The following is a 25,003-nucleotide window of genomic DNA, read 5'->3' as shown; positions in this document are numbered from 1 at the left end:
CATTGTTTTTCTTACAAAGTCTTCCAAGTCTGGAAATACTAATTCTAAATCTGGAAATGCTAACCCTTCAAAAATCTCAATTCAGACTCACATACTTCAAATGCTTAATAACTAGCTGGCTCCTGGTTATGATACTGGACAGTGCAGGTCCAGAACCACTGACAGGGAGTAAATGCAAATTGTTTGGTCTAACATCCATGAAACCCAAGCAAGTACAAATTGCAGCTTTGACCCACCTTCATGTGCTGAAAACTTAGAATCACAGGCTGGGAGAGAGATGTGTTCTTTTTGGGTCCAATAGCAGCACTCACTACCTGTGACTTCAGGTAAACTTGATCTTTCTCATTCATCTCTTCAAAAAAGGTTGCATTTATGATGTTTCCAAGAGAAGAGTATGAAATAAAGGCAACTGCACTAGCACCTGAGGAGACAGAATCATGGAGATTGGAATCGACAGATATACACTCGTGGTACAGGCTCAGTTGCTCATTTGTGTCTGACTTTTTGTGACCCCATGGACTGTAGCCCACCAGGCTCCTCTGTCCATGGGATTTCCCAGGCAAGAATACTGCAGTGGGTTGCCATTTCCTTCTCCAGGGGATCTTCCTGACCCAGGGATTGAACCTGTGTCTCGTGTATTATAGGTGGGTTCTTTACCACTGAGCCACCAGGAAAGCTCTTAGTCATATTAATACATATATATTTAGTTTGTTGAAGTCAATTAATGTGATGTCGAGCATCACATTATATGTTATGCTGAAGAGGAATAGTTAAATTTTTACATAACCTCCTGCTCCTTCTGCCTCTGTAACTCAGCTTGCCTCTTGCAAAGTCTAGGGCACGTAGGTCACATAGGTCACATAGTCTCAGAAAGTGGGGACAGGCAATACTAGGAACTGGAGTTTATCTCACTCACCCTTGACCTGCTCTTTGCAGTCACCCAGCCCCTGAAAACCTGCTTAATCATGCCTGTCCAGGTCAGGCATCCCCCTCCCCATTGTGACCACTGTTCTGAGCGCACGAAACCCCTTGGTTTAAACCAGCCTATTAACAGCTAGTGTTGCCCACTATAGTCTGTCTATAAACACTTTGTAATCCCTTTGTTCGGGGCTCAGAGCTTGGAGTGTTAACTCCTCTGGGCCCGCCAGCCTAATAAACCTTAGCTTTCCAGCTCTCTGAGTGTGGTGCTTGGTTTTTCGAGCACTGGTTTCTGCAACAATGCCACAATTTATTTCTTGTACACGTAAATGATGCAATTTTGACGAGAAAAGGACAAAAAAGAAAGTGAAAATTTTATAAAAATACACACCTAGAGATAACTGCTGTTTAAGTTCTGGATGTTTTTTTCTAGGTATAAATATCTGCATCCAAATACACCTCATGTCCAAGATTTGTTAATGGACAAAAGATAATGTTGCAAAGAAGAGCCAATTCTGACTCCAGGTTGGATCTGTTACTTTAACCTTTGCTTCCTGTTGCTTCAGTTCACTGCTTGTGCATAATGGGTGCCTCAGGGAACCCTGCCCTACTGCCTGAATATTAAAGTGTCTTTGTTCAAGACCCTGTCCACCTGTGGATGGCTACAGGAAGGAAGAAATTAACACATCCTCCAGGAGATATTTGCAAGATTAAGGGACTTTTTAGGGCTTCCCTGATGGCTCAGTGGTAAAAGACTCTGCCTGCAATGCTGGAGATGTTACTTTGAGTTGCGAAGATTCCCTGAAGGAGGAAATGGCAACCCACTCTGGTGTTCTTGCCTGGGAAATCCCATGGAGAGAGGAGCCTGCACTGAGCGCGTGTGCACACACACACACACACACACACGCACGCAATGGGCTTTCTACTTTGCTTCCTTACCCCCCACCCCACATCTCTATTCTATAAAAGAACCTGGAACCTAGACCCCTGATAGTTATTTTGAGACATTAGTGTGCCATTTTCTCAATAAACCAGCTTTCAAATAAAGTCATTTTCCTTGCCTCAACACCTCGTCTCTCAAATTTATTGGCTGGTTGTGTGGTAAGCAGAGCGAGCCTGGATTCAGTAACAATGTGACCGAGTTTCCTTCTATGGAGAGCTGAGTATCAAGGATTATCTGATTCTATGGGGCGTTGCGATTCACCTTTTATGGACTTTCTATTGCCAAGCAATTTCACAACTCTGTAGCCATAGAAGATAACATGTAGAAACTTGACAGTAGTGGAAATGGTTCTTTCCCTAGACAAAGATGCATTTTGTCTGGTAGATGTGTAGTTTTCTGTTATAGAGAATATAATTCTGAACATTGCATTATAGTATCGCCCTATAGAGTACTACCCAGCTTTTGCATCAGTTAGCTTATCATTTCAGAATTTGTGACTGATTTATATAGAAATATGTTTGTGTACATATGTATCTGCTCTTTGAATTGCCTCTGAGCATGTCTTAACATTTCATAGATTCCCTCATCGATTAATGAGCTGATGTAATCTTTTTCATGATTTTGAAAAAGCCTTTATTGAATTTGTTACAATATAGCTTCTGTATTTTATGTTTTGGTCTTTTAGCCATCCCAAGGCACGTGGGATCTCAGGTCACAGACCAGGTATGGAATCTGCACCCCCTGCATTGGAAGGCGAAGTCTTAACCACTGGACCACCATGGACTTCCCATGAGTTCATATGATCTTTGATGTACCTTTGTTTTTATTTGAAAATGGTATTTACCTTTTCATTATTTATCTCTTTGAAAATGGTATATAGATGTATACACATACACACACAAAAACACAAACTTATATACACGCACATAGGCACACTTACTCACACATATGAGGGTCAAAATAAAAAGATCTTCAGTGTCTCTTCTCATATTCTGAGGCATACAAAGTATTTCTGGACCTGAATCCTTTGTTGTATTGAATAGGGTAAGACTGGAGGGACAAGAGAAACTAGAAAAACTAAGAGAGGCTAAGCTGATTTACATGAGAAAGGACATGAATCTACCCTTAGGAGAAAAGGACAAAAAAGCTGGGCTGTCCAAGATTGCCAGGAGAAATATCAATAACCGCAGATATGCAAATGACACCACCCTTATGGCAGAAAGTGAAGAGGAACTAAAAAGCCTCTTGATGAAAGTGAAAGAGGAGATTGAAAGAGTTGGCTTAAAGTTCAACATTCAGAAAACGAAGATCATGGCATCCGGTCCCATCACTTCATGGGAAATAGATGGGGAAACAGTGGAAACAGTGTCAGACTTTATTTTTTTGGCTCCAAAATCACTGCAGATGGTGACTGCGGCCATGAAATTAAAAGACACTTACTCCTTGGAAGAAAAGTTATGACCAATCTAGATAGCATATTGAAAAGCAGAGACATTACTTTGCCGACTAAGGTCCATCTAGTCAAGGCTATGGTTTTTCCTGTGGTCATGTATGGATGTGAGAGTTGGACTGTGAAGAAAGCTGAGCACCAAAGAATTGATGCTTTTGAACTGTGGTGTTGGAGAAGGCTCTTGAGAGTCCCTTGGACTGCAAGGAGATCCAACCAGTCCATTCTAAAGGAGATCAACCCTGGGATTTCTTTGGAAGGAATGATGCTGAAGCTGAAACTCCAGTACTCTGGCCCCCTCATGTGAAGAGTTGACTCATTGGAAAAGACTCTGATGCTGAGAGGGATTGGGGTCAGGAGGAGAAGGGGACGACAGAGGATGAGATGGCTGGATGGCATCACTGACTCGATGGACGTGAATCTGAGTGAACTCCAGGAGTTGGTGATGGACAGGGAGGCCTGGCACGCTGCAGTTAATGGGGTGGCAAAGAGTTGGACATGACTGAGCGACTGAACTGAACTGATGGCTGATTCCTGTTGCTATTTGGTAGAAACCAATGCAATACTGTAAAGCAATTTTATTTCAATTAAAAAAAAGTTGTGTTATTGTTGTTTTTCAGTCGCTAAGTGCTGCCTGACTCTTTGTGACCCTATGGACTGCAGCATGCCAGGCTCCTCTGTCCTCCACTATCTCCATTATATGGAGGAGGAAATGGCAATCCGCTCCAGTATTCTTGCCCAGAGAACTCCATGAACAGTATAAAAATTGGGAGGGAGGAGTAGAGAAGAGGCAGGTGGAATTTTGCAGGAGGAAGAGAGGAAAGAGACTGGGTCAGTCATAGAGAGGAAAAGGAAAGTAAAATTAACCCTCTATATCTGCAGGTTCTGTATCCACAGATTCTATGAACCTTGGATTGAAAATATTTTTAAAAATCCCAGGGACTTCCTTGGTGGTTCAGGTGCTAAGACTCTGCACTCCCAAGGCAGGGGGCCCAGGTTCAATCCCTGGTCAGGGAACTAGATCCCACATGCTGTGACTAAGATCTGGTGCAGCCAAATAAATAAATAAACATTAAAAAAATCGAGAAAGTCTCAGAAGGCAACACTTGAATTTGCTTTGCATTTGCAGCTGTTTTCTTAGCTTTTGCATTGTATTAGGTATTATAAGTAATCTAGAGATGATTTAAAATATAAGGGAGCACGTGCATAAGGTTATATGCACATCTATGTCAAATACTATTGATAAATCATTTTATATAGGGACATGAGCATTCGTGGATTTTCATGTCTGAAGGGTCCAGGAACCAATCCCTCTTGGAGACTAAAGGACAGCTATAAAAGGAAATTGGGTAAGACTTGTGTGATATCATTCCACTTCCCCTGTTGTCTCTTGAAGACTTCAGTAATGACTAACTTGTTTTGCAAGACCTTTAGAACTGGTTTTGTGTTTCTTTTGTATGAAACAAAATGTTGAGGCTGGACCCAAGGAAATCCATTTGTAGTTGGTACAAGTATTTCTATCTCTTTAGATAGAAATCTAATTATTTCTTTTCCATATATATTATATATATATATAAATAAAGTTATAGGAGGAGAAGGGGATGACAGAGAATGAGATGGTTGGATGGCATCACTGACTCAATGAACATGAATTTGAGCAAGCTCTGGGAGTTAGTGATGGACGGGGAAGCCTGGTGTGCTGTGCAGTCCATGGGGTTTCAAAGAGTTGGATATGACCGAGCGACTGAACTGAACTGGTACATATTATATAGTGTAAACCAGATATAGATAACATACGGAAATCATTACCTATGTGCTTACTTGCTCTGTTGTATCCAACTCTTTGCAACCCTATGGACTGTAACCCGCCAGGCTGCTCTGTCCGTGGGATTTCCCAGGCAAGAATATTGGAGTGGGTTGCCATTTCCTCCTCCAGGGGCTCTTCCCCACCCTGGGATTGAACCTGTGTCCCCTGCATTGCAGGCAGATTCTTTACCTGCTGAGCCATCAGGGAAGCCCTCTATCTATCTATTTATCCACTTTTTTTTTTTTTTTTAGTGCCTACTGTGTCCAGACATTTTTCTGGGGATACAGTGGGGGACAAAATAGCCTGAATTTCTCTTCCTATTGATCTTACTTTCTGGTACAGGAAACAAACATAAACAAGCAAATAAAGGTGTTAGATAATCATTGCCTAAAGCCGCCCACCTTGGCCATGCGTGATGATAACCACTTGGGTGAGTTGTCTCACAACAGGAGGTCCCAATGAGGAACTTGGTACTGCCACCCAAAAACTAACTGGGAGAATTTGGGAGGGGCCAAAAGAGGGAGGAGACAACCATCATCCCAGAATCCTTTGCACTGGAATCCATCTTGGCTGAGATGCTCGAGCCACCAGGAAGGACCCTGACTCAGACTATGGGCCAAGGATGATGACTGACCGGAGACAACCTAGAAACTAATCGCATTACTATAAACCTTGAGACTATGAGCCATGTGGCAAAGCAGTTTTCCTGCTGCTTTCTGCCCGGGGACCACTTTCCAATAGAGTCTCTTGCTGTCCAGGCACAGGTCTCCTTGGACAACTCATTTCCAAGTGTTGGGAGCCCACTCAACAAAAGTATATATCAAAGACACCTTGCTCTGATATAGGATTAGTGCTCAATTCTATGGAGAAATTTAAGTGAAGTAGGGGACAGTGGAGCTTCTCAGGTGGCCCTAGTGGTAAAGAAGATTCCTGCCAGTGCAGGAGATGTGGGTTTGATCCCTGGGTCAGGAAGATGCCCTGGAGGAGGACATGGCAATCCACTGCATTATTCTTGCCTGGAAAATCCCATGGACAGAGGAGCCTGGTGGGCTACAGTCTATGGGGTTGCAAAGAGTCAGACACGATTGAAGCGACTTAGCACTTATGCCAGGGGACAGCAAGAGGTGGAGGATGCTGTTTTAGACAGTTTTCAGACAGCAGGGTGGAAGGAAGGAGGATATCTGAGAGGAGAGTGCTCTAGGAGGAGAAAGCAGCAGAGGAAAACCCCCCAGAGGCATGACTGTGCCCACCTGCTCAGGGATCAGCAAGGAGGCCAGTATGGCTGTGAATGAGTGAGGCGGACAGTGGGAGGAAGTGAGGGCATGGTGGGGGTTGAGCTTGTAGGGCCTTGGGGAGAATTTTGCTTTTATTTTAAGCCAGTGGGAAAACTACTGGAGGGTTTTAAGCAAGGGAATAGCATAATTTAACACAGTGTGATAGGCTAAAAATATATATGCACATGATATGTTTATATTATACATTTATAATTTTATTACATATTAAGGCATACACATAACTTACAGTAAGTCCCCTACATATAAACGAGTTCTGTTTGGAGAGCATGTTTGCAAGTCCAATTTGTTCCTAAGTCCAACAAGATTAGCCAAGATACCCAACTAACATGATCAGCTGCATCATACTGTAATAAGTTTCTAATACTTTTCACATGAACAATACATAAAAAACAAACAAAGAAAATAAAAGAAACATTTGAAATCTTACAGTACAGTACCTTGAAAAGTAGAGTAGAACAGTACAATAGCTGACATGCAGGGCCTGGCATCTAGTGAACAGGCGAGACGAGTTACTGACTGGAGGAGGGAGAGGAAGTGAGATGATGGAGCTGAAGGATCTTCAGCAATAGGAGTTGGAGGGCAAGCTGCAGTTGCACTCAGGCCTGATGTTGATGGAATGCAGGTTCCCACCTTGAAGACTTATATGTAGTGGACATTTTGTATATCAATAGTGTTATGGGCCAAGTTGTGTTCCTCCCCAAAATTCATGTGTTGAAGTCTTAATGGTACTTCCTAATGTGACTGTATTCGAAGATAAGGCTTTCAAAGAGGTGATGAAATTAAAATGCGACTGTTAGGGTGGGCCTTATCCAGTCTGCCTGGTGTCCGTATAAAAGGAAATTTGGACACATGAAGACAGACTAGGGACACATGCCCCCAGAGGAAAGGCCATATGAGGACATCGTGTGAAGATGGCCAAGGAGAGAGGCCTCTGGAGAGACCAACCTTGCCAACACCTTCATCTTTTATCCCTAGCCTCTACAACTGGGGGAAAATAAAATTCTGTTGTTTAAGCCACCAGTCTGGTATTTTATGACAGCCTAGCATATAACATGGGCTTCTCTGGTAGCTTAGCTGGTAAAGAATCCCCCTGCAATGCAGGAGACCTGGGTTCGATCCCTGGGTTGGGAAGATTCCCTGGAGGAGGGCATGGCAACCCACTCCAGTATTCTTGCCTGGAAAATCCCCGTGGACAGAAGAGTCTGGAGGGCTACAGCCCATGGGGTCGCAGAGTCAGACATGACTGAGCAACTAAGCGCACAGCATAGCATATGTACACACACACATAAGATATAGAATGTATATACACACATATACTATATATCAATTATATGTATATGTATATGCACATAGGTGATAAGATGTTAACAAGATGTCAGTATTCCCACATCAATAAGAATTCACTATTGTAGCTGCTGAGAAGTCCACATGACAAAGAGGTCATATCTAATGAGTGGTTAAGGACCTAGAGATAAGAACCATGTTTCTGGATTCAAACTCCATCTTTGCCACATACTAGCTGTGTGGTTCCCAGGTGGCTCAGAGAATTCACCTGCCAATGCAGGAGACGCGGGTTTGATCCCTGGTCCAGGAAGATCTTCTGGAGGAGGAGATGACAACCCACTCCAGTATACGTGCCTGGGAAATCCCATGGACAGAGGAGGCTGGCGGGCTACAGTCCATGGGAGTTACAAAGAGCACAATTTAGCGACTGAACAACAATAAGAAACAAGCTGTGTGGTTCATCCTACTGGGATAAATGCCCTAGCAGGTGTCTCTAACCAGATTTTTCTGGCTTCTCTCGAGGGATGAGAAGTAGGAGATTCACTTCTGCTTCTCTGAGTTGATGGCAGTTTCTGTTCATCAGAAAGAAACAGCGGTGGGTGGTTGGAAGGCATCAGCAGGTGATCAGTCTACCTGATCCGATGCTCGGAAATTGCTTGTTTTTGAGCTGAAATATTCTGGTGTAAGAGCAAATCACATGTAGAAAAGAAAAGAATGGCTAATGAGGTTTCCAAGGTTGACCTCTGTTGCCAGGGTTTGCTCTCTGAGATAGTTTATAGGGAGAGGAATCATGTGATTCTATGTCCTGGGTTACCTGTGACAGTCCCAGTTCATACTTGGTGTCACGGTGTAACTTAATAGGATCCCTTCCGGTATTAAAATTATCCACCTTTTGGAGATAAATTACAAGGTTGCTTTAGACCGGAGGTTCTCAACTGCAGGCTATCCTGCCCTCTCACCTCGGCTGACACTGGGTGGTGTCTGGAGGAATTTTTGGTTGTCACAACTGGGGAACTGCTGTAGACGTGTAGTCTAAGGCCAGGGATGGTGTTCAACATCCTGCAGGGCACAGGATGACTCCCTACAATGAAGAATGATCCAGTCCAAGACAGAACCTGAGGGACAGAAAAATGTCCCTTTGTGAGTTCGTCATGAACCCATCAATGTGTTCTTTTCTCTCTTTAGGAATGTTCAGTCCTCAACCTAGATGTGGATTTAATTCGATGACCATTTCTGTTCTCAGATTCTCTGCTGGTAAAGGACTGCCCAGAGAAAGAATTCACGGTTTTCACCCTGAAGCTATGGTGGTGGTGGAGGGGAGGGGCGAGGTGGGGGAGGAGACATGTTGATGAACAGATGTTAACACGTTAGATGCCGGGATAAGGTAGGTTCAAAGTGCTGGCGGAGCACAGGCGAGGGAAAGCCTGACTCTAGTGCTGTGATGGAAGCAGGCAGTCCCGGGAGGCTTCATGGAGGAGGAAAAAGTTGAGCTGGGTTGAAAGAATAAAAGTCCACCCTGTGGAGTGTTGGTTAACTGGCATAGGGACAGCCAGGGCAATGCTTCAAGATGAGACTGCAAGGGTCATTAGGGAAAAATAAATAGTCTGCTACTGCGCATGTAAATGGTGCTTCCCTGGTGGCTCAATGGTAAATAATCTGCCTGCCAATGCAGGAGACGCAGATTTTAACCCTGGGCCGGGAAGATCCCCTGGAGGAGGAAATGGCAACCCACTCCAGTATTCTTGCCTAGGAATTTCCATGGACAGAGGAGACTTGTGGGCTGCAGTCTATAGGGTCACAGAGTCAGGCATCACTGAGCATGCATGAATGCATGGGCATGTCTATGCAAGTGCTCCCCGAGGCACGTGCCTTCACATTATGAGGTCTGCAGTTCATGTAAACAATTCAGCCTAGACAGTTGTTATGGACCTAGCTCTGTTCTCCTCAAATTCATATATTCAGTTATGGTTTTCTCAGTGTGTATGTCCAGTCATGGAATTGCTGGGTCATATGGCAGTTCTATGTTTAGTTTTTTTTTTTTTTTTCATTCCTTAAACATGCAATTTTATTTTTATTTTTTTTGGGAACGCATGTAAGAATTAAAGATTTTAAAATTAAAAAAATAAATAAATAAATAAAAATTTAAAAAAAAATCTTTAATTCTTAGTTTTTTAAAGGCACTTCCGTACTGTTGTCCAGAGTGTCTGTACCAATTTACATTCCCACCAACACTGTAAGAGACTTCCCTTTTCTCCACACCCTCTCCAGTATCTGTTGTTTGTAGATTTTTTGATTATGGCCATTCTGACCCGTGTGAGGTCGTACCTCTTTGTAGATGAAACTAGAGCCTGCCATACAGAATGAGGTAAGTCAGAAAGAGAAACACAGATATTGCATATTAAAGCATATATATGAAGTCTAGAAAAATGGTACAGATGAACCGTTTTGCAGGACAGGAATAGAGGCACAGACATAGAGAATAGACGTGTGGACACAGAGTGAAGGAGAGGATGGGACAAATTGAGAGAATAGCATCGAAGCATATACATCACCATATGTATAAACTAGTGGAAAGCTGCTGTACAGTTCAGGGAGCTTAGCTCGATGCTCTGTGATGACCGAGAGGGCTGGGATGCGGGGTGGCAGGAGGGAGGCTCCAGAGGGAGGGGGTGTGTGGATACAGCTGGTTCATGATGTTGGACAGCAGAGATTAACCCAATATTGTAAAGCAATTATATCCTGATTAAAAAAAAAAATTGTTGACTTCCTAATTCCTAGTACCCCAGAATGTGACCAAGGAACAAACTGGATTGCAGATATGTTTGGAAGCTTTCAGGCTCCCTCACCACACTGTAATGGGGGAACCTGGTGAGCATGCAAGCATGAAATCACATGGTTGGAATTTGGCTTCCATCCTCCTTCTGGCCCATCCTCCAATGAAGGCAGATTCAAGTTCTTATCTTGGGGGAGGAGAGGAAGTGAGAAACTAATTGCCGCATGAGACTTTCTCAGTTCAGCATGTGCTTAGTTGTCTGCGTTTTATCATCTTTTCTTTGGAACTTTGGGCGATAGCACAGACCAGCTGTCTGTGCAGACCCCACATTCATGTAATTGGATTTTAAGACCCTCATTTATTGTGCTACAGCAATTGTAACATATGGCAGTTATAACAGAAGTCCTCCTGCCAAATGAAAAAAAATATTGGAGGTGTTCATGCAGACAACCCAAATTTTGGTTTCTCTTGAAAAATCAGACAGTCTGGCAATGCTGGGACAGTTAATAGTAACAATTTCTCTCTCTACACAGGCTGTAGCAGATGCTGTAGGCACCCGAGCTTTATTCCTTTGGCACTTCTGTTTTTTTTTTTTTTTAACATGCTGATGGATTCTACTGCAAGCAGCTGCGACTCTGTCTGGGAGCTTTCCCTGGAGTGAACATGTTTGATCTGTACACAGGGCAGGCTGGAAGAGCCTTGAAGTTCACTTGTGCCTGCAACCTCCAGGAGGGCTCTTAACCAGTGATGGATCAGAGCAAGTGGATAGAGAGCTCAGCTCAGCTCCCACTCCCTAACTGTTATTATTATTTTAGTTTTGGAATTTGGGATTTTCACTGCAGCATGTGAGATCTAGTTCCCTGACTAGGTATCGAACCCAGATCCCCTGCATTAGGAGTGCAGAGTCTTAGCCACTGGGCCACAAGGGAAGTCCCCTTTATTATTAAAAAAAATTTTTTTTTTTACCATGTTGAGTGGCATGTGGGATCTTAGTTCCCTGACTAGGGACTGAACCCCTGCCCCCTGCCCTGGAAGCACAGAATCTTAACCACTGGACCGCCAGGGAAGTCCTCTAGCTACCTCTCTTTGAATTGGGTAACTCAGTGGGATTGAACCCCAGTCACCACCAGCAGTAACCTGCTCGCTAATGTAATAATCCCTGTATGGGCTGCCCTCTCTTCCTTGTCTCACTTCCTGTTTTCCCTGTTGGGATGATTAATTTTGTGTGTCAACTTGGATAGGCCTTAGGACCCAGATATTTGGTCAAAGACCAGTCTAGATATTGCTGTGAGGGTATTTTTAGATGAGATTAACACTTCAATCAGTAGATTTTGAATAAAGCAGATTGCAGTTCCTAATGTTGGTGGGCCTCATCCAATCAGTGGAAGGTGTTAAGAAAAAAACTGACCTCCCCCTAGGAAGAGACTGCCTTAGGACTCAGGCAGCAACAGCTTTTTCCTGGGTCTTTCAGCCTGCTGGCTAGATTTTAGATTTGTTGCCCTCCACAATCGCATGAGTTAAATTCTTAAATCTCTCTCTGTCCCTGCCCATGTCTCTCTATCTCTGTTTCTCTTTCTCTACATATATACAGCCTATTAGTTCTGTTTCTCTGGAGAATCCTGATTAATACACTTACTGATTCTTTCTGAGATCATCTCCCATATAAAACCATCACACTTGTTCCCCTTACACTTATCCATGCACTGCTTCTAAGGAACCCAAACTGAGAACCAGATGGAAAAGCCCCTAAATTACAAAGAAGTCTCTCTTTCATGCTGAAGAACAAAAACCCTCCATTTTAGGTAGGAAGATGTCTTTTTTGTAATTAAAAAAAATTTTTTTTAAGGAAAGACTCAAATGGCACAGTCTTAGTGAAACGGAGCAGAACCCTATCCTATAGTCCTTGTTCTCCAAGCCCTCAGCCCACCTTTTGTCTGTGGATAAACTAGCCAAAAGTTAATTTAATCAGAGAAGTGAGAACATAAAGAAACAAAAGAAAATAGTTAAAGGAGATCAAATGATAATAGTTTAGTCAGTAAGAAAAGTCAAGGACTTTTAGTTCCTTCTCAAGGGCTATAGGTAATATTCTGAGCCATATTCTTTGAGCTGTCTTATAGGTAGAGACCTCCACCATGTGGAGAAATTAACTACATGATTACCAGACTGTAGCCACGACATAAACTGTCGCATTTCCAAGAACTGGCCTCCAGGAAATGGGGACAAACCAACCCTGGAACCAAGACTAACTGTGCTTAGAACTGACCACCAGTGACCAATTTCGAGATGACTATCTGAGCTACTCTGCTGTTTCTGCACGTAACCCCCTCTCTCTGTCTATAAAAGCTCTAGTCCCCTGGTTGTTGGGGTGGGGGCTGTTGGCCTTTGGACAGGTTTGGATGCTAGTGACCCTTCTCCCTGGTCACTAGCATCCAAAATAAAGCAAACTTTCCTTTCCACTAACCTAGCCTCTTTAATGACTTTTGAGCAGAGAGTAGCCGGACTTGGGTTCAGTAACATCGGGGTAACAGACCCATTAGAGAGGAGCCTACTGGGGACATTTTCCTCACTACTTACACAGTGATGCTGCTCTGCATGTCTTAGGGATTCTGAAAGCAGCCACCCCACGTACCTTGTATGTTTCCCTGGATGACATCATTGCAATGGATTTTCATGGAGTTCACTTGGGCATTCAAGCTGAAGGTGACTCCCTCGGAGCAGTTGTCTGTAACAACTCGAGTTTCAACAGCTGGTAAGAAAAACAAAGGGCAAGCTTACCATTATTATAAGCTTTAAAAATGTGCATAGTTACACGAATAGCTTAACCTTACTGAGTGTCTAGAATGTGCCAGGCACTGGGCTAAGAGCCTTACATTGATACATTGCCATCTTATAGCAGCCTCATGTAACACAATGAAGGACCTTTCAGAAGAGCAAACTGAAATTCAGGATTTAAGTAGGACTCTAACTCCTGTATACTTGCTGAGAAAATATCTCATGACAGAGGAGCCTGGCAGGCTCCATGGGGGTGGCGAAGAGTAGGAACTGACTGAGTCCTGTGTTCTTTTTTTTAAAGACTTCTTTTTTACTGTGGACCATTTTAAAATTCTTTATTGAATATTGATTACAATATTGATTCTGTTTTTTATGTTTTTGTTTTTTTTGGCTGAGAGTCATGTGGTATATTAGTCTCCTGACCAGGGATTGAACGCACACCCCCTGCATTGGAAGGTGAAGTCTTAACCACTGGACTATCAAGAATGTCCCCTGAAACCATATTCTTAACTAACATTCCTTAGCACATTGTCTTTGAAGCAATGATTCTGTTTCTAGGAATTTGTTCTTGAAAAACAATAATGACTAAGAGGGCAGAATTAGCTACGAGAAAGTCCATGGCAGTAAAGATGATAAAGGTGAAAATGAGAAATGACCTAAAGTTTCAGAAGAAATTGGTTAAATAACTTATGGTTTCTCTTTATAATGGGGAACCATGCTTCCAATAAAAATGAAGTCACAGAATAACAAACAATAAGTTCATGAAAATATTTATCTTAAAAATCAGAAGATATGAGACTGGTCGTGAGTTGGAAATTACTGAAGGTAGATGAGGTGTGCAGTGGTCTTATTATGTCTCCTTTTGAGTGTGTTAAAAAAGTTAAAGGAAGCAATTATAGAGAGCAGGAAGTTACGGCAATGACCAGCCTTGGTTCTAAGTGTGCTGAGTGCAGCATTACTATCTCGTTTTATAGGCGAGGTGATGAAAGCTCGCTGAGGAAAGGGTACTTTATATCACTGATTAAACAATGAAGGGGACTTCCCCGGTAGTCCAGTGGTTAAGACTGTGCCCTTCCGATGCAGGGGCTGCAGGTTTGACCCCTGGTCAGGGAACTAACATCCCACACGACTCCTGGCTTGGCCAAAAACAAAACTAAACCAAAAAATCAATTAGGAATTGGCCAAATCAGAAAATATAAGAATTACTTGGAATGTGGTTTAACTTTAAATAAAAGTGTCCAGATTCCGGTTTCCTGAGAAGTTTAGGCACTGGATTTTATCTTATTAAAAACTATAAAAATTGATTATTTTTATGAAGTATTTTATCATGAAAGTTGGTAAAACGAAATGACTAGTTAGGCATACACAAACACATTAGCAGCTCTGAGCTGAATGTTAATAAAAAGCACAGTAAACAGCATTTCTGGAGGCCAATATAGTGATATGTATCAAAAGTTCATAGAATGCTTTCTTCCTTTTGATCTAACAATTCCTCTTCTATGAATTTATCCTAAGAAAACATTTAATGAATAGATACAGATGAACCTTTAATGGTCTTTGTCACGGGGTTGTTTTGTAACTACCCACATTTCTCAGAATAGGGAAATAAATTATTATGTAAATAAATTATATGTAAATGCAACTATATAAACCATTGAAGACAATAACATAGCTAATGGTATATATGACGTACATGGAAAGATGTTAGTCACGTAATGAGTGAGAAAGCAAGTTTGGCAAGCAATGTAAGTTTAACATACATAACAAATATGTGTCTCTTCATCAGACATGTGCCTGCATGGGTATTGGATTGGAGCACTGAATTGTGGGCAGATTTGGCTGGTCTCAGTTTAGTTTTGTGTATGTGTTTTTTCCTAATTAAAAATTTAATACTTGGCTTTGCTATGGTATTTTATTTTTTATTTTCAAAAACAAAAGTTAAATATATTTAAGGTGTACAATATGAAGACTTGACACATGTGTGCATGTGTGTGTGCTCAGTCGCTCAGTTGTGTCTGACACACACACACACACATATATATATAGTTAAATGATTACTGCAGTCAAGCTAACTGACATATCTGCAGCACATGGATATATAATGAATATGTAAGACAGGTATGGGAATATCAGACCACCTGACCTGTCCCCTGAGAAACCTGTATGCAGGTCAAGAAGCAACGGTTAGAACTGGACATGGAAAAACTGACTGGTTCCAAATCGGGAAAGGAGTACGTCAAGGCTGTATATTGTCACCCTGCTTATTTAACTTATATGCAGAGTACCTCATGAGAAATGCTGGGCTGGAAGAAGCACAGACTGGAATCATGATTGCTGGGAGAAATATCAATAACTTCAGATATGCAGATGACACCACCCTTATGGCAGAAAGTGAAGAGGAACTAAAAAGCCTCTTGATGAAAGTGAAAGAGGAGAGTGAAAACACTGGCTTAAAACTCAGCATTCAAAAAACAAAGATCATGGCATCCGGTCCCATCAGTTCAGTTCAGTTCAGTTCAGTTCAGTTGCTCAATTGTGTCTGACTCTTTGCGACCCCATGGATTGCAGCATGCCAGTTCCATCCCTTCATGGCAAATAGATGGGGAAATAATAGAAACAGTGACAGACTTAATTTTCTTGGGCTCCAAAATCACTGCAGATGGTGACTGCAGCCATGAAATTAGAAGACACTTGCTCCTTGGAAAAAAAGCTATGACAAATCCAGACAGCATATTAAAAAGCAGAGACATTATTTTACCAACAAAGGTCCACCTAGTCAAAGCTGCGGCTTTTCTAGTAGTCATGTATAGATGTGAGCGTGGACCTTAAAGAAAGTTGATTGCCAAAGAATTGATGCTTTTGGACTGTGGTGCTGGAGAAGACTCTCAAGAGTCCCTTAGACTGCAAGGAGATCAAACCAGTCAGTCCTAAAGGAAATCAATCCTGAATATTCATTGGAAGGACTGATGCTAAAGCTGAAGCTCAAATATATTGGTCACCTGATTCAAAGAGCTGACTCATAAGAAAAGACCCAGAGGCTGGGAAAGATTTGAAGGCAGGAGAAGGGGTCGACAGAGGATGAGATGGTTCAACGGATTTCATTACCGACTCAATGGATATGAGTTTGAGCAAGCTCTGGGAGACGGTGAAGGACAGGGAAGCCTGACATGCTGGTGTCCATGGGGTTGCAAAGAGTGGGACATGACTGAGTGACTGAACAACAACAAAACATTATTTTTATTAAAAATTTTTTTTGGTCACACCAGGAGGCCTGTGGAATATTAGTTCCTGGACCTGCTCAGACCTCAGCAGTGAAAGTGCCAAGTCCTAACCACTGGACCGCCAGGGAATTCCCCCACTGGCAATTTTTAAAAGCAGCTCTATGCAGGGGTAACTGATGTACAGCAAATCTCACATATTAACGTGTACAATTGGATGGGTTTCATCGAGTGTGTACCTCTGTCAAACCACCATCACAGTCAAGGTAGACAACATTTCTGTCACCACCAACAATTTATCCAGATTTTCTCACATCCCTTTTCCATCCCTTCACTGGCTCTACCCTCTGTGTCACTGGAGATTAGTTTGCATTTTCTAGAATTTTATATAAATGGATGTGTTCGTGTGTGTTCAGTCATTTTGGTTATGTCCGACTCTTGGTGACCCTAAGGGCTGTAGCCCCCCAGGCTCCTCTACCCATGGGGTTTCTCTACGCAAGAATATTGGAGTGGGTTGCCATACGCCCCTCCAGGGGATCTTCTCGACTCAGGGATTGAACCCATGTCTCTATGTCTCCTGCGTTGGCAGGCTGGTTCTTTACCACTAGCGCCATCTGGGAAGCCGTATAAATGGACAAACACAGTCTTCATTTACTTCTCTCATTGCTTAATGTGGACCCCAGTTAGTAACCACCCACCGTGTGTCTCAGGTCTTACTGTCTTCTTACCCACAGTGCTCTTTTGGACTTTCTGGATTTCCTGGTCTGGTGTTTTCAAGGCAGTTTCTAGAACTTTTAATTCCACTCTCTGGAGAATGGCTGTGACCGTGGATGTGGTGTTTCTCTTATCTTCCAATGCAGTCTTATTGGTGAGAAGAGACTCGATATTCTCAATAATCTGTTGCATCTTTGAAGAGAGAAAGAATTAAAAAAACAATCCAAACGATAGGTCCCACATCCCAAGGGTCAGAAGAAAACCCAAGAAAGAAGGCGGTGGGGTCAGACGACTGGTTCACATACTGACTCCACCTCTCACTGGCTGTGCAACCTTGGGAAAGTCACTCAGTCACTCTGTGCTTCAGGTTCTCCATTTAGGATGAGGATGGTACTAAGACCCCATAAAGTTTGGGGGAAGATTAAATTAATGAAGAGACTTTATTTTTAGGACAGTGTTAGCCTGGTAAACACCGTAGAAGTGTTAGTCGCTCATTTGTGTCTGACTCTTTGTGACCCATGAACTGTAGCGCATAAGGATCCTCTGTCCATGGGATTCTCCAAGCAAGAATACTGGAGTGGGTTGCCATTTCCTCTCCAGGGGATCTTCCTGACCCAGGGATTGGACCTGGGTCTCTTGCATTGCAGGCAGATTCTTTACAACTGAGCCACCAGGGAAGCTCAAACATCATATAAGTGTTAGTTATTAAGAGCATCTTTTACCAACAGGGAAGTGATAAAATTTTTAGAAATAGACCAGTGGTTCTCAACTGGGGGCAATTTTCATTCCCCAGATGGGAAGACGTTTGGATTGTCACCACTGCGGAGTGCTATTTCTACTGATAATTAGGCCAGAGATGTTACTCAGCATCCTATAATGGATGTGACAACCCTACAGCAAAGAACGACCCAGTCTCAAATGTCAATAGGGCCAAAGTTGAGAAATCATTTAGTAGTATCATAGCTCAGAAGGAACTCTAACTGGCCTTTTTGTATCTAGAAATGTATTGTTTTTTAAAAGCTATATTAAACTCATTTAATCTATCTATTTATCTTACTGATTGACTGAAATATAGTTGATTTACAATATTATATTAGTTTCAACCATACAATATAGTGGTTCTATGAAGAATAGCAAAAAAGATGGGCCAGTGGCTGAAGAAGACTGAAGGGTCAAGGTGAAATTTTAAAACTGTTGTTATAGAAAACAAATTCATGGTTACCATAGAGAGAAAGGGCAGGGAGGGATTAATTAGGAATTTGGGATTAACAGATACACATTACTATATATAAAATAGATAAACAACAGAGACCTATGGTATAGCGCAGGAATGTCTATTCCCATATCTTGTAATAATTTATAATGGAAAAAAATCTGAAAAAGCTTATGCGTAACTGAATCACTTTGCTGTACACCTGAAACAGTAGAACAATAATACGTCAAATTGAGAGAGTATCACTGACATATGTACACTACCCTGTGTGAAATAGATGGCTAGTGGGAAGCTGCTGTGTAGCACAGGGAGCTCAGCTTGGTGCCCTCTGATGACCTAGAGGGGTTGGATGGGGGCGGAATGAGGGAAGCTCAAGAGTGGGGAGGTATACGTATGCTCATAGCTGATTCACGCTGTTGGACAGCAGAAGCTAACACAACGTAGTAAAGCAATTACACTCTAATTAAAAAAAAAACTGTACTTCAATAGAAATTGTAGCATATGTGATTTGAAAAATTATTTTTATGTTGATCTCTACATGCTTTTACTCAAAGTATAGTCCTCAGACAAGCAGTATCAGCATCAGATGGGAGCTTATTAGGAATTCAGACTCTTAGGTCCCAGTCCACATATTCTGAATCCAAACCTGCTCTGTAACAAGCTTCTAAAGGATTTGTGGGATGTTAAGGTACTAGGGGGCTTTCCTGGTAGCTCAGGTGGTAAAGAATCTGCCTGCAATGCGGGAGACCCCGATTTGATTCCTGGGTGGGGAAGAGCCCCTTGAGAAGATTGACTACCCTCTCCTGTATTCATAGGCTTCCCTAGTGGTTCAGCCGGTAAACAATCTGCCTGTAATGTGGGAGACCTGGGTTCGATCCCTGGGTTGGGAAGATCCCCTGGAGGAGGGAACGGCAACCCACTCCAGTATTCTTGCCTGGAGAATCCCCATGGACAGAGGAGCCTGGCAGGCTACAGTCCATGGGGTTGCAAAGAGTCAGACACGGCTGAATGACTGAACACAGCACACAAAGTACTGGACAGTAAGTCCCATATCCCAATGGAATTTTGTCTTCATGGCTATTTCCTCGCACCTAGAACAGTCCTTGATGAATAGTGCTATGTGGCTTCAGTCGTTTCTGACTCTTTGCGACCCTATGGACTATAGCCCACCAGGCTCCTCTGTCCGTGGGATTCTCCAGGCAAGAATATTACAGTGGGTTGCCATGCCCTCCTCCAGGGGATTTTCCTGACCCAGGGATTGAACCAGCATCTCCTGTCTCTCCTGCACTGCAGGCAGATTCTTTACCACTGTGCCACCTGGGAAGCCCCTTTGGTGAATAGCAGGGGCTCAGTAAGTGTTCATGGGTTAAATGGATATTTTTAATAGGAAACTATCATGCCAAAGAGTTATAAGCAGAGTAATATGTAAGGGTTGCAGGGACTTTCAGAATCAGGTTCAAATAAGCCTTTCTTATGGTCTACTCTTTCAGTCTAACCAGTGTTGGTGGAAATTCTGAGCTGAGTTTTCTAGTGAAAGGGCAGCCCCCCTCCTCAGCCACACCTGATGTAAAATGCCTCTCTCTCTTCTAAATGGCAGCAGAAGTCTTCTTGGTTTAAACTCATTTGTACAGAGTAGGTGCCAAAGTATTGGGTCATCAGAATTGCTGTTTTAGTGTCTGATCTAACATGATGACTTTGTACCTGTCTTTTTTTGGCAAAGCATTTTGTTTTTTCGAAGTGAAATTCACGTAACATAAAATACATCCTTTTTAAAGTAGGTTCTTTTTTTTTTTTTGCCGCATAACATGTGGAATCTTAGTTCTCCAACCAGGCATCAAAGCCACATCCCCTGCAGTTGGAAGCATGGAGTCCTAACCACTGGACCACCAGGGAAGTTCCTCACCCTTTTAAAGTATTAGTTCAGTTCAGTTGCTCAGTCGTGTCCGACTCTTTGTGACCCCATTAACTGCAGCACATCAGGCCTCCCTGTCCATCACCAACTCCCAGAGTTCACCCAAACTCACGTCCATCAAGTCGGTGATGCCATCCAGCCATCTCATCCTCTGTCGTCCCCTTCTCCTGCCCTCAATCCTTCCCAGCATCAGAGTCTTTTCCAAAGAGTCAACTCTTCACATGAGGTGGCCAAAGTACTGGAGTTTCAGCTTCAGCATCAGTCCTTCCAAAGAACACCAAGGACTGATCTCCTTTAGAATGGACTGGTTGGATCTCCTTGCAGTCCAAGGGACTCTCTAGAGTCTTCTCCAACACTACAGTTCAAAAGCATCAATTCTTTGGCGCTCAGCCTTCTTCACAGTCCAACTCTCACATCTGTATATGATTACTGGAAAAACCATAGCCTTGACTAGACGGACCTTTGTTGGCAAAGTAATGTCTCTGCTTTTCAATATGCTGTCTAGGTTGGTCTTGGTTGCTATCTAGGTTGCTATCTAACTTGTCTTCCAAGAAGTAAGCATATTTTAATTTCATGGCTGCAATCACCATCTGCAGTGATTTTGGAGCCCCAAAAAATAAAGCCTGACACTGTTTCCACTGTTTCCCCATCTATTTCCCATGAAGTGATGGGACCAGATCCCATGATCTTTGTTTTCTGAATGTTGAGCTTTAAGCCAACTTTTTTACTCTCCTCTTTCACTTTCATCAAGAGACTTTTTAGTTCCTCTCCACTTTCTGCCATAAAGCTGGTGTCATCTGCATATCTGAGCTTATTGATATTTCTCCCGGCAATCTTGATTCCAGCTTGTGCTTCTTCCAGCCCAGCGTTTCTCATGATGTACTCTGCATAGAAGTTAAATAAGTAGGGTGACAATATACAGCCCTGACATACTCCTTTTCCTATTTGGAACCAGTCTGTTGTTCGATGTCCAGTTCTAACTGTTGCTTCCTGACCTGCATACAGGTTTCTCAAGAGGCAGGTCAGGTGGTCTGGTATTCCCATCTCTTTCAGAATTTTCCACAGTTCATTGTGATCCACACAGTCAAATGCTTTGGCATAGTCAATAAAGCAGAAATAGATGTTTTTCTGGAGCTCTCTTGCTTTTTCCATGATCCAGCAGATGTTGGCAATTTAATCTCTGGTTCCTCTGCCTTTTCTAAAACCAGCTTGAACATCAGGAAGTTCACGGTTCATGTATTGCTGAAGCCTGGCCTGGAGAATTTTGAGCATTCCTTTACTAGCGTGTGAGATGAGTGCAATTGTGCGGTAGTTTGAGCATTCTTTTGCATTGCCTTTCTTTGGGATTGTAATGAAAACTGACTTTTTCCACTGCTGAGTTTTCCAAATTTGCTGGCATATTGAGTGCAGCACTTTCACAGCATCATCTTTCAGAATTTGAAATAGCTCCACTTGAATTCCATCACCTCCACTAGCTTTGTTCATAGTGATGCTTTCTAAGGCCCACTTGAGTTCACATTCCAGGATGTCTGGCTCTAGGTGAGTGATCACACCATCGTGATTATCTGGGTCATGAAGATCTTTTTTGTATAGTTCCTCTGTGTATTCTTGCCACCTCTTCTTAGTATCTTCTGCTTCTGTTAGGTCCCTACCACTTCTGTCCTTTATTGTGCCCAACTTTGCATGAAATGTTCCCTTGGTATCTCTAATTTTCTTGAAGAGATTTCTAGTCTTTCCCATTCTATTGTTTTCCTCTATTTCTTTGCATTGATCATTGAGGAAGGCTTTCTTATCTCTCCTTGCTAGTCTTCGGAACTCTGCATTCAGATGCTTATATCTTTCCTTTTCTCCTTGGCTTTTCAGTTCTTTTCTTTTCACAGCTATTTGTAAGGCCTCCCCAGACAGCCATTTTCCTTTTTTGCATTTCTTTTCCATGGGGATGGTCTTGATCCCTGTCTCCTGTACAATGTCACGAACTTCTGTCCATAGTTCATCAGGCTCTCTATCTTTCAGATCTAGTCCCTTAAATCTATTTCTCACTTCCACTGTATAATCATAAGGAATTTGATTTAGGTCATACCTGAATGGTCTAGTGGTTTTCCCTACTGTCTTCAATTTAAGTCTGAATTTGGCAATAACAAGTCAGTAATAATTTAGAATGTCCATGATGTTGTATAACCATCACCTCTATGTAGTTCTAAAACATTTCCATCATTTCCAAATGAAACCCATTAAACAATTGCTTCCCATTCTCCCCTCTCCCAGCCTCTGGAAAGTACAAATCTGCCTTCTGTTTCCCTGGATTTGTCTATTCTGCACGTTTTATGTAAGTGGAATCATATACTGTGTAATCTTTTGTGTCTGACTTCTTTCACAGAGCATAATGTTTTTGAGGTTCATCCATATTGTACTGGGAATCAGAACTTCATTTTTTATGGCTGAATAATATTCCACTGTATAGGTATACCACAGTTCACTCATCCTGTCATCAATTTGTGGACATTTGGGCTGTTTCTGTCTTTTGGCTATTGTGAATAGGACTGCCAACAGCATAGTTGTGCAAGTACATATTTGGGTCCCTGCTCTCCCTCTTTTTTTTTTAAATTATTTTATTGAAGTAGAGTTGATTTACAGTGTTGTATTAGTTTCTGCTGTACAGCAAAGTGCTTCAGTTTTATATACACGTTTTCATATTTTTTTCATCATGGTTTAACCACAAGACATTGAATGTCACTCCCTGAGCTATAAGTAGGACCTTGTTGTTTATCTATTATATATATAATAGTTCACATCTGCTAATCCCAAACTCCCAATCCAATCCTCTCTGACCCCCTCCCTCCTTGGCAGTACAAGTCTGTTCTCTGTGTCTGTGAGCCTGTTTCTCTTTTGTAAGTAAGGTCATTTGTGTCACATTTTAGATTTCACATACACAACATCATATGGTATTTGTCTTTCACTTTCTGACTTACTTCACTTAGTATGATAATCTCGAGGTTCCTCCATGTTGCTGCAAATGACATTAGTTCAACCTTTTTTATGCCTGAATAATATCCCACTGGGCTTCCCAGGTGGTGCTAGTGGTAAAGAACCTGCTTACTAATGCAGGAGACATAAAAGACGTGGGTTCAGTCCCTGAGTTGTGAAGATCCCCTGGAGGAAGGGCATGGCAACCCACTCCAGTATTCTTGCCTGGAGAATCCCATGCACAGAGGAGCCTGGCGGGCTACAATCCACTGAGTCACACAGAGTCGGACACGACTAAAGTGACTTAGTAATATTCCATCATATGCATGTACCACATCTGCTTTATCTATTCATCTGTTGATGGACATTTAGGTTGTTACGATGTCTTGGCTATTGTGAACAGTTCTGCTGTGAATATGGGGATGCATGCATCTTTTTGAATTCTACTTTTGTCCAGGTATATGTTTGGGTCCCAGCTTTCAATTCTCTTGGGTATATTCATAGAAGTAGAATTGTAGAAAGTGAAAGAAAGTGAAGTCGCCCAGTCGTGTCCGACTCTATGCGACCCCATGGACTGTAGCCCACCAGGCTCCTCCGTCCGTGGGATTTTCCCGGCAAGACTACTGGAGTGGGCTGCCGTTTCCTTCTCCAGAGGATCTTCCTGACCCAGGGATCGAATCTGGGTCTCCTGCATTGCAGACAGACACTTTACCATCTGAGCCACCAGGGAAGCTCAGATAATTGTAGTCACCTGATAATTTTATGTTTAATTTTTTGAGAAACCTGACAGTGACTTTTATAATGAAATGTTCCCTTTGATAACACGATTATTTGTTCATTACTGCAGTGAACAGATGTTGAACTCCCAAGGCTGGCTTGGTCTGATTCCCCTCCTCAAGAAGCTCACTAGTCTAGTGAGTGAGTGACAGCGCACCACTTAAATGTCATCGGTCTGGAGGAGATAACAATAGATAACATGGATGGAATGTGTACTCTGGACCCAGCACTGTGCTGAATACTATACATGTATTATCTCATTTAACCTGCTCATCATTATCCAAGGGCGCCATCACCACCCTCATCTTAAAGATGAGTAAATTCTTCTCAAAAAGTGTGATGATTAATTTTATGTGTCAGCTAGACTGACTCATGGATTACCTCGATGTCTGGCCAACCATCATTCTGGGTCTGACATGAAATTAACATCTGCATGGATGGAGGAAGTAAAGCTGATTGCCCTTCCTGATGTGGTTGGGGCTCATCCAGTCAGTCTGGGGGTCTGATTAGAACAAGAAGTCTGAGTAAGAGGGAATTTCCTCCTGTCTGACTGCCTGTGCCAGCCTTGAGCTGGGACATTGCTTTTTAGCTTTATTTTTTTAAAAAATTATTTATTTAATTGGACATTGTTTTTAAACTTTATTGGCGTGTGATTGCTTTACAATGTTGTTAGTTGCTGCTGTACAATGAAGTGAATCAGCTATTTCTAACATACATCCTCCATCCTTTTCCTCTTGAACCTCCCTCCACCCACCCACCCCCCTGTAGGTTATCTCAGAGCACCAAGCTGAGCTCCCTGTGCTTTATAGCAACTTCCCACTAGCTCTCTATTTCACACACGGCAGTGTATTTATGCCAAACCTAATCTCCCAATTCATCCCACCCACCCCTTACTCCACTATGTCCGAATGCTGGTTCTCTACATTTGTGTCTCTATTCCTGCCCTGCAAATAGATTCATCAGTAC

General features: G+C 42.5%; 1 protein-coding gene across 1 annotated transcript in view; it reads right to left on the bottom strand.

Annotated features, from left to right (window-relative positions):
* The window catches only part of ADGRE3 (adhesion G protein-coupled receptor E3), a 62,416-nt gene that overhangs the window by 13,823 nt on the left and 23,590 nt on the right, over positions 1–25,003 (bottom strand). Inside the window, exons 6-8 of the mRNA XM_018051172.1 lie at positions 17,186–17,363; positions 13,097–13,213; positions 237–421 (exon numbers count right to left, since the gene is read on the bottom strand). Coding sequence (XP_017906661.1) covers positions 237–421; positions 13,097–13,213; positions 17,186–17,363 — 480 coding nt within the window. The remainder of the gene's footprint in view (positions 1–236; positions 422–13,096; positions 13,214–17,185; positions 17,364–25,003) is intronic.

This window comes from Capra hircus, chromosome 7 (genome assembly GCF_001704415.2).
Source record: "Capra hircus breed San Clemente chromosome 7, ASM170441v1, whole genome shotgun sequence".
Classification (NCBI taxonomy): Eukaryota; Metazoa; Chordata; class Mammalia; order Artiodactyla; family Bovidae; genus Capra; species Capra hircus.
This window is presented reverse-complemented; position numbering and strand designations above follow the sequence as displayed.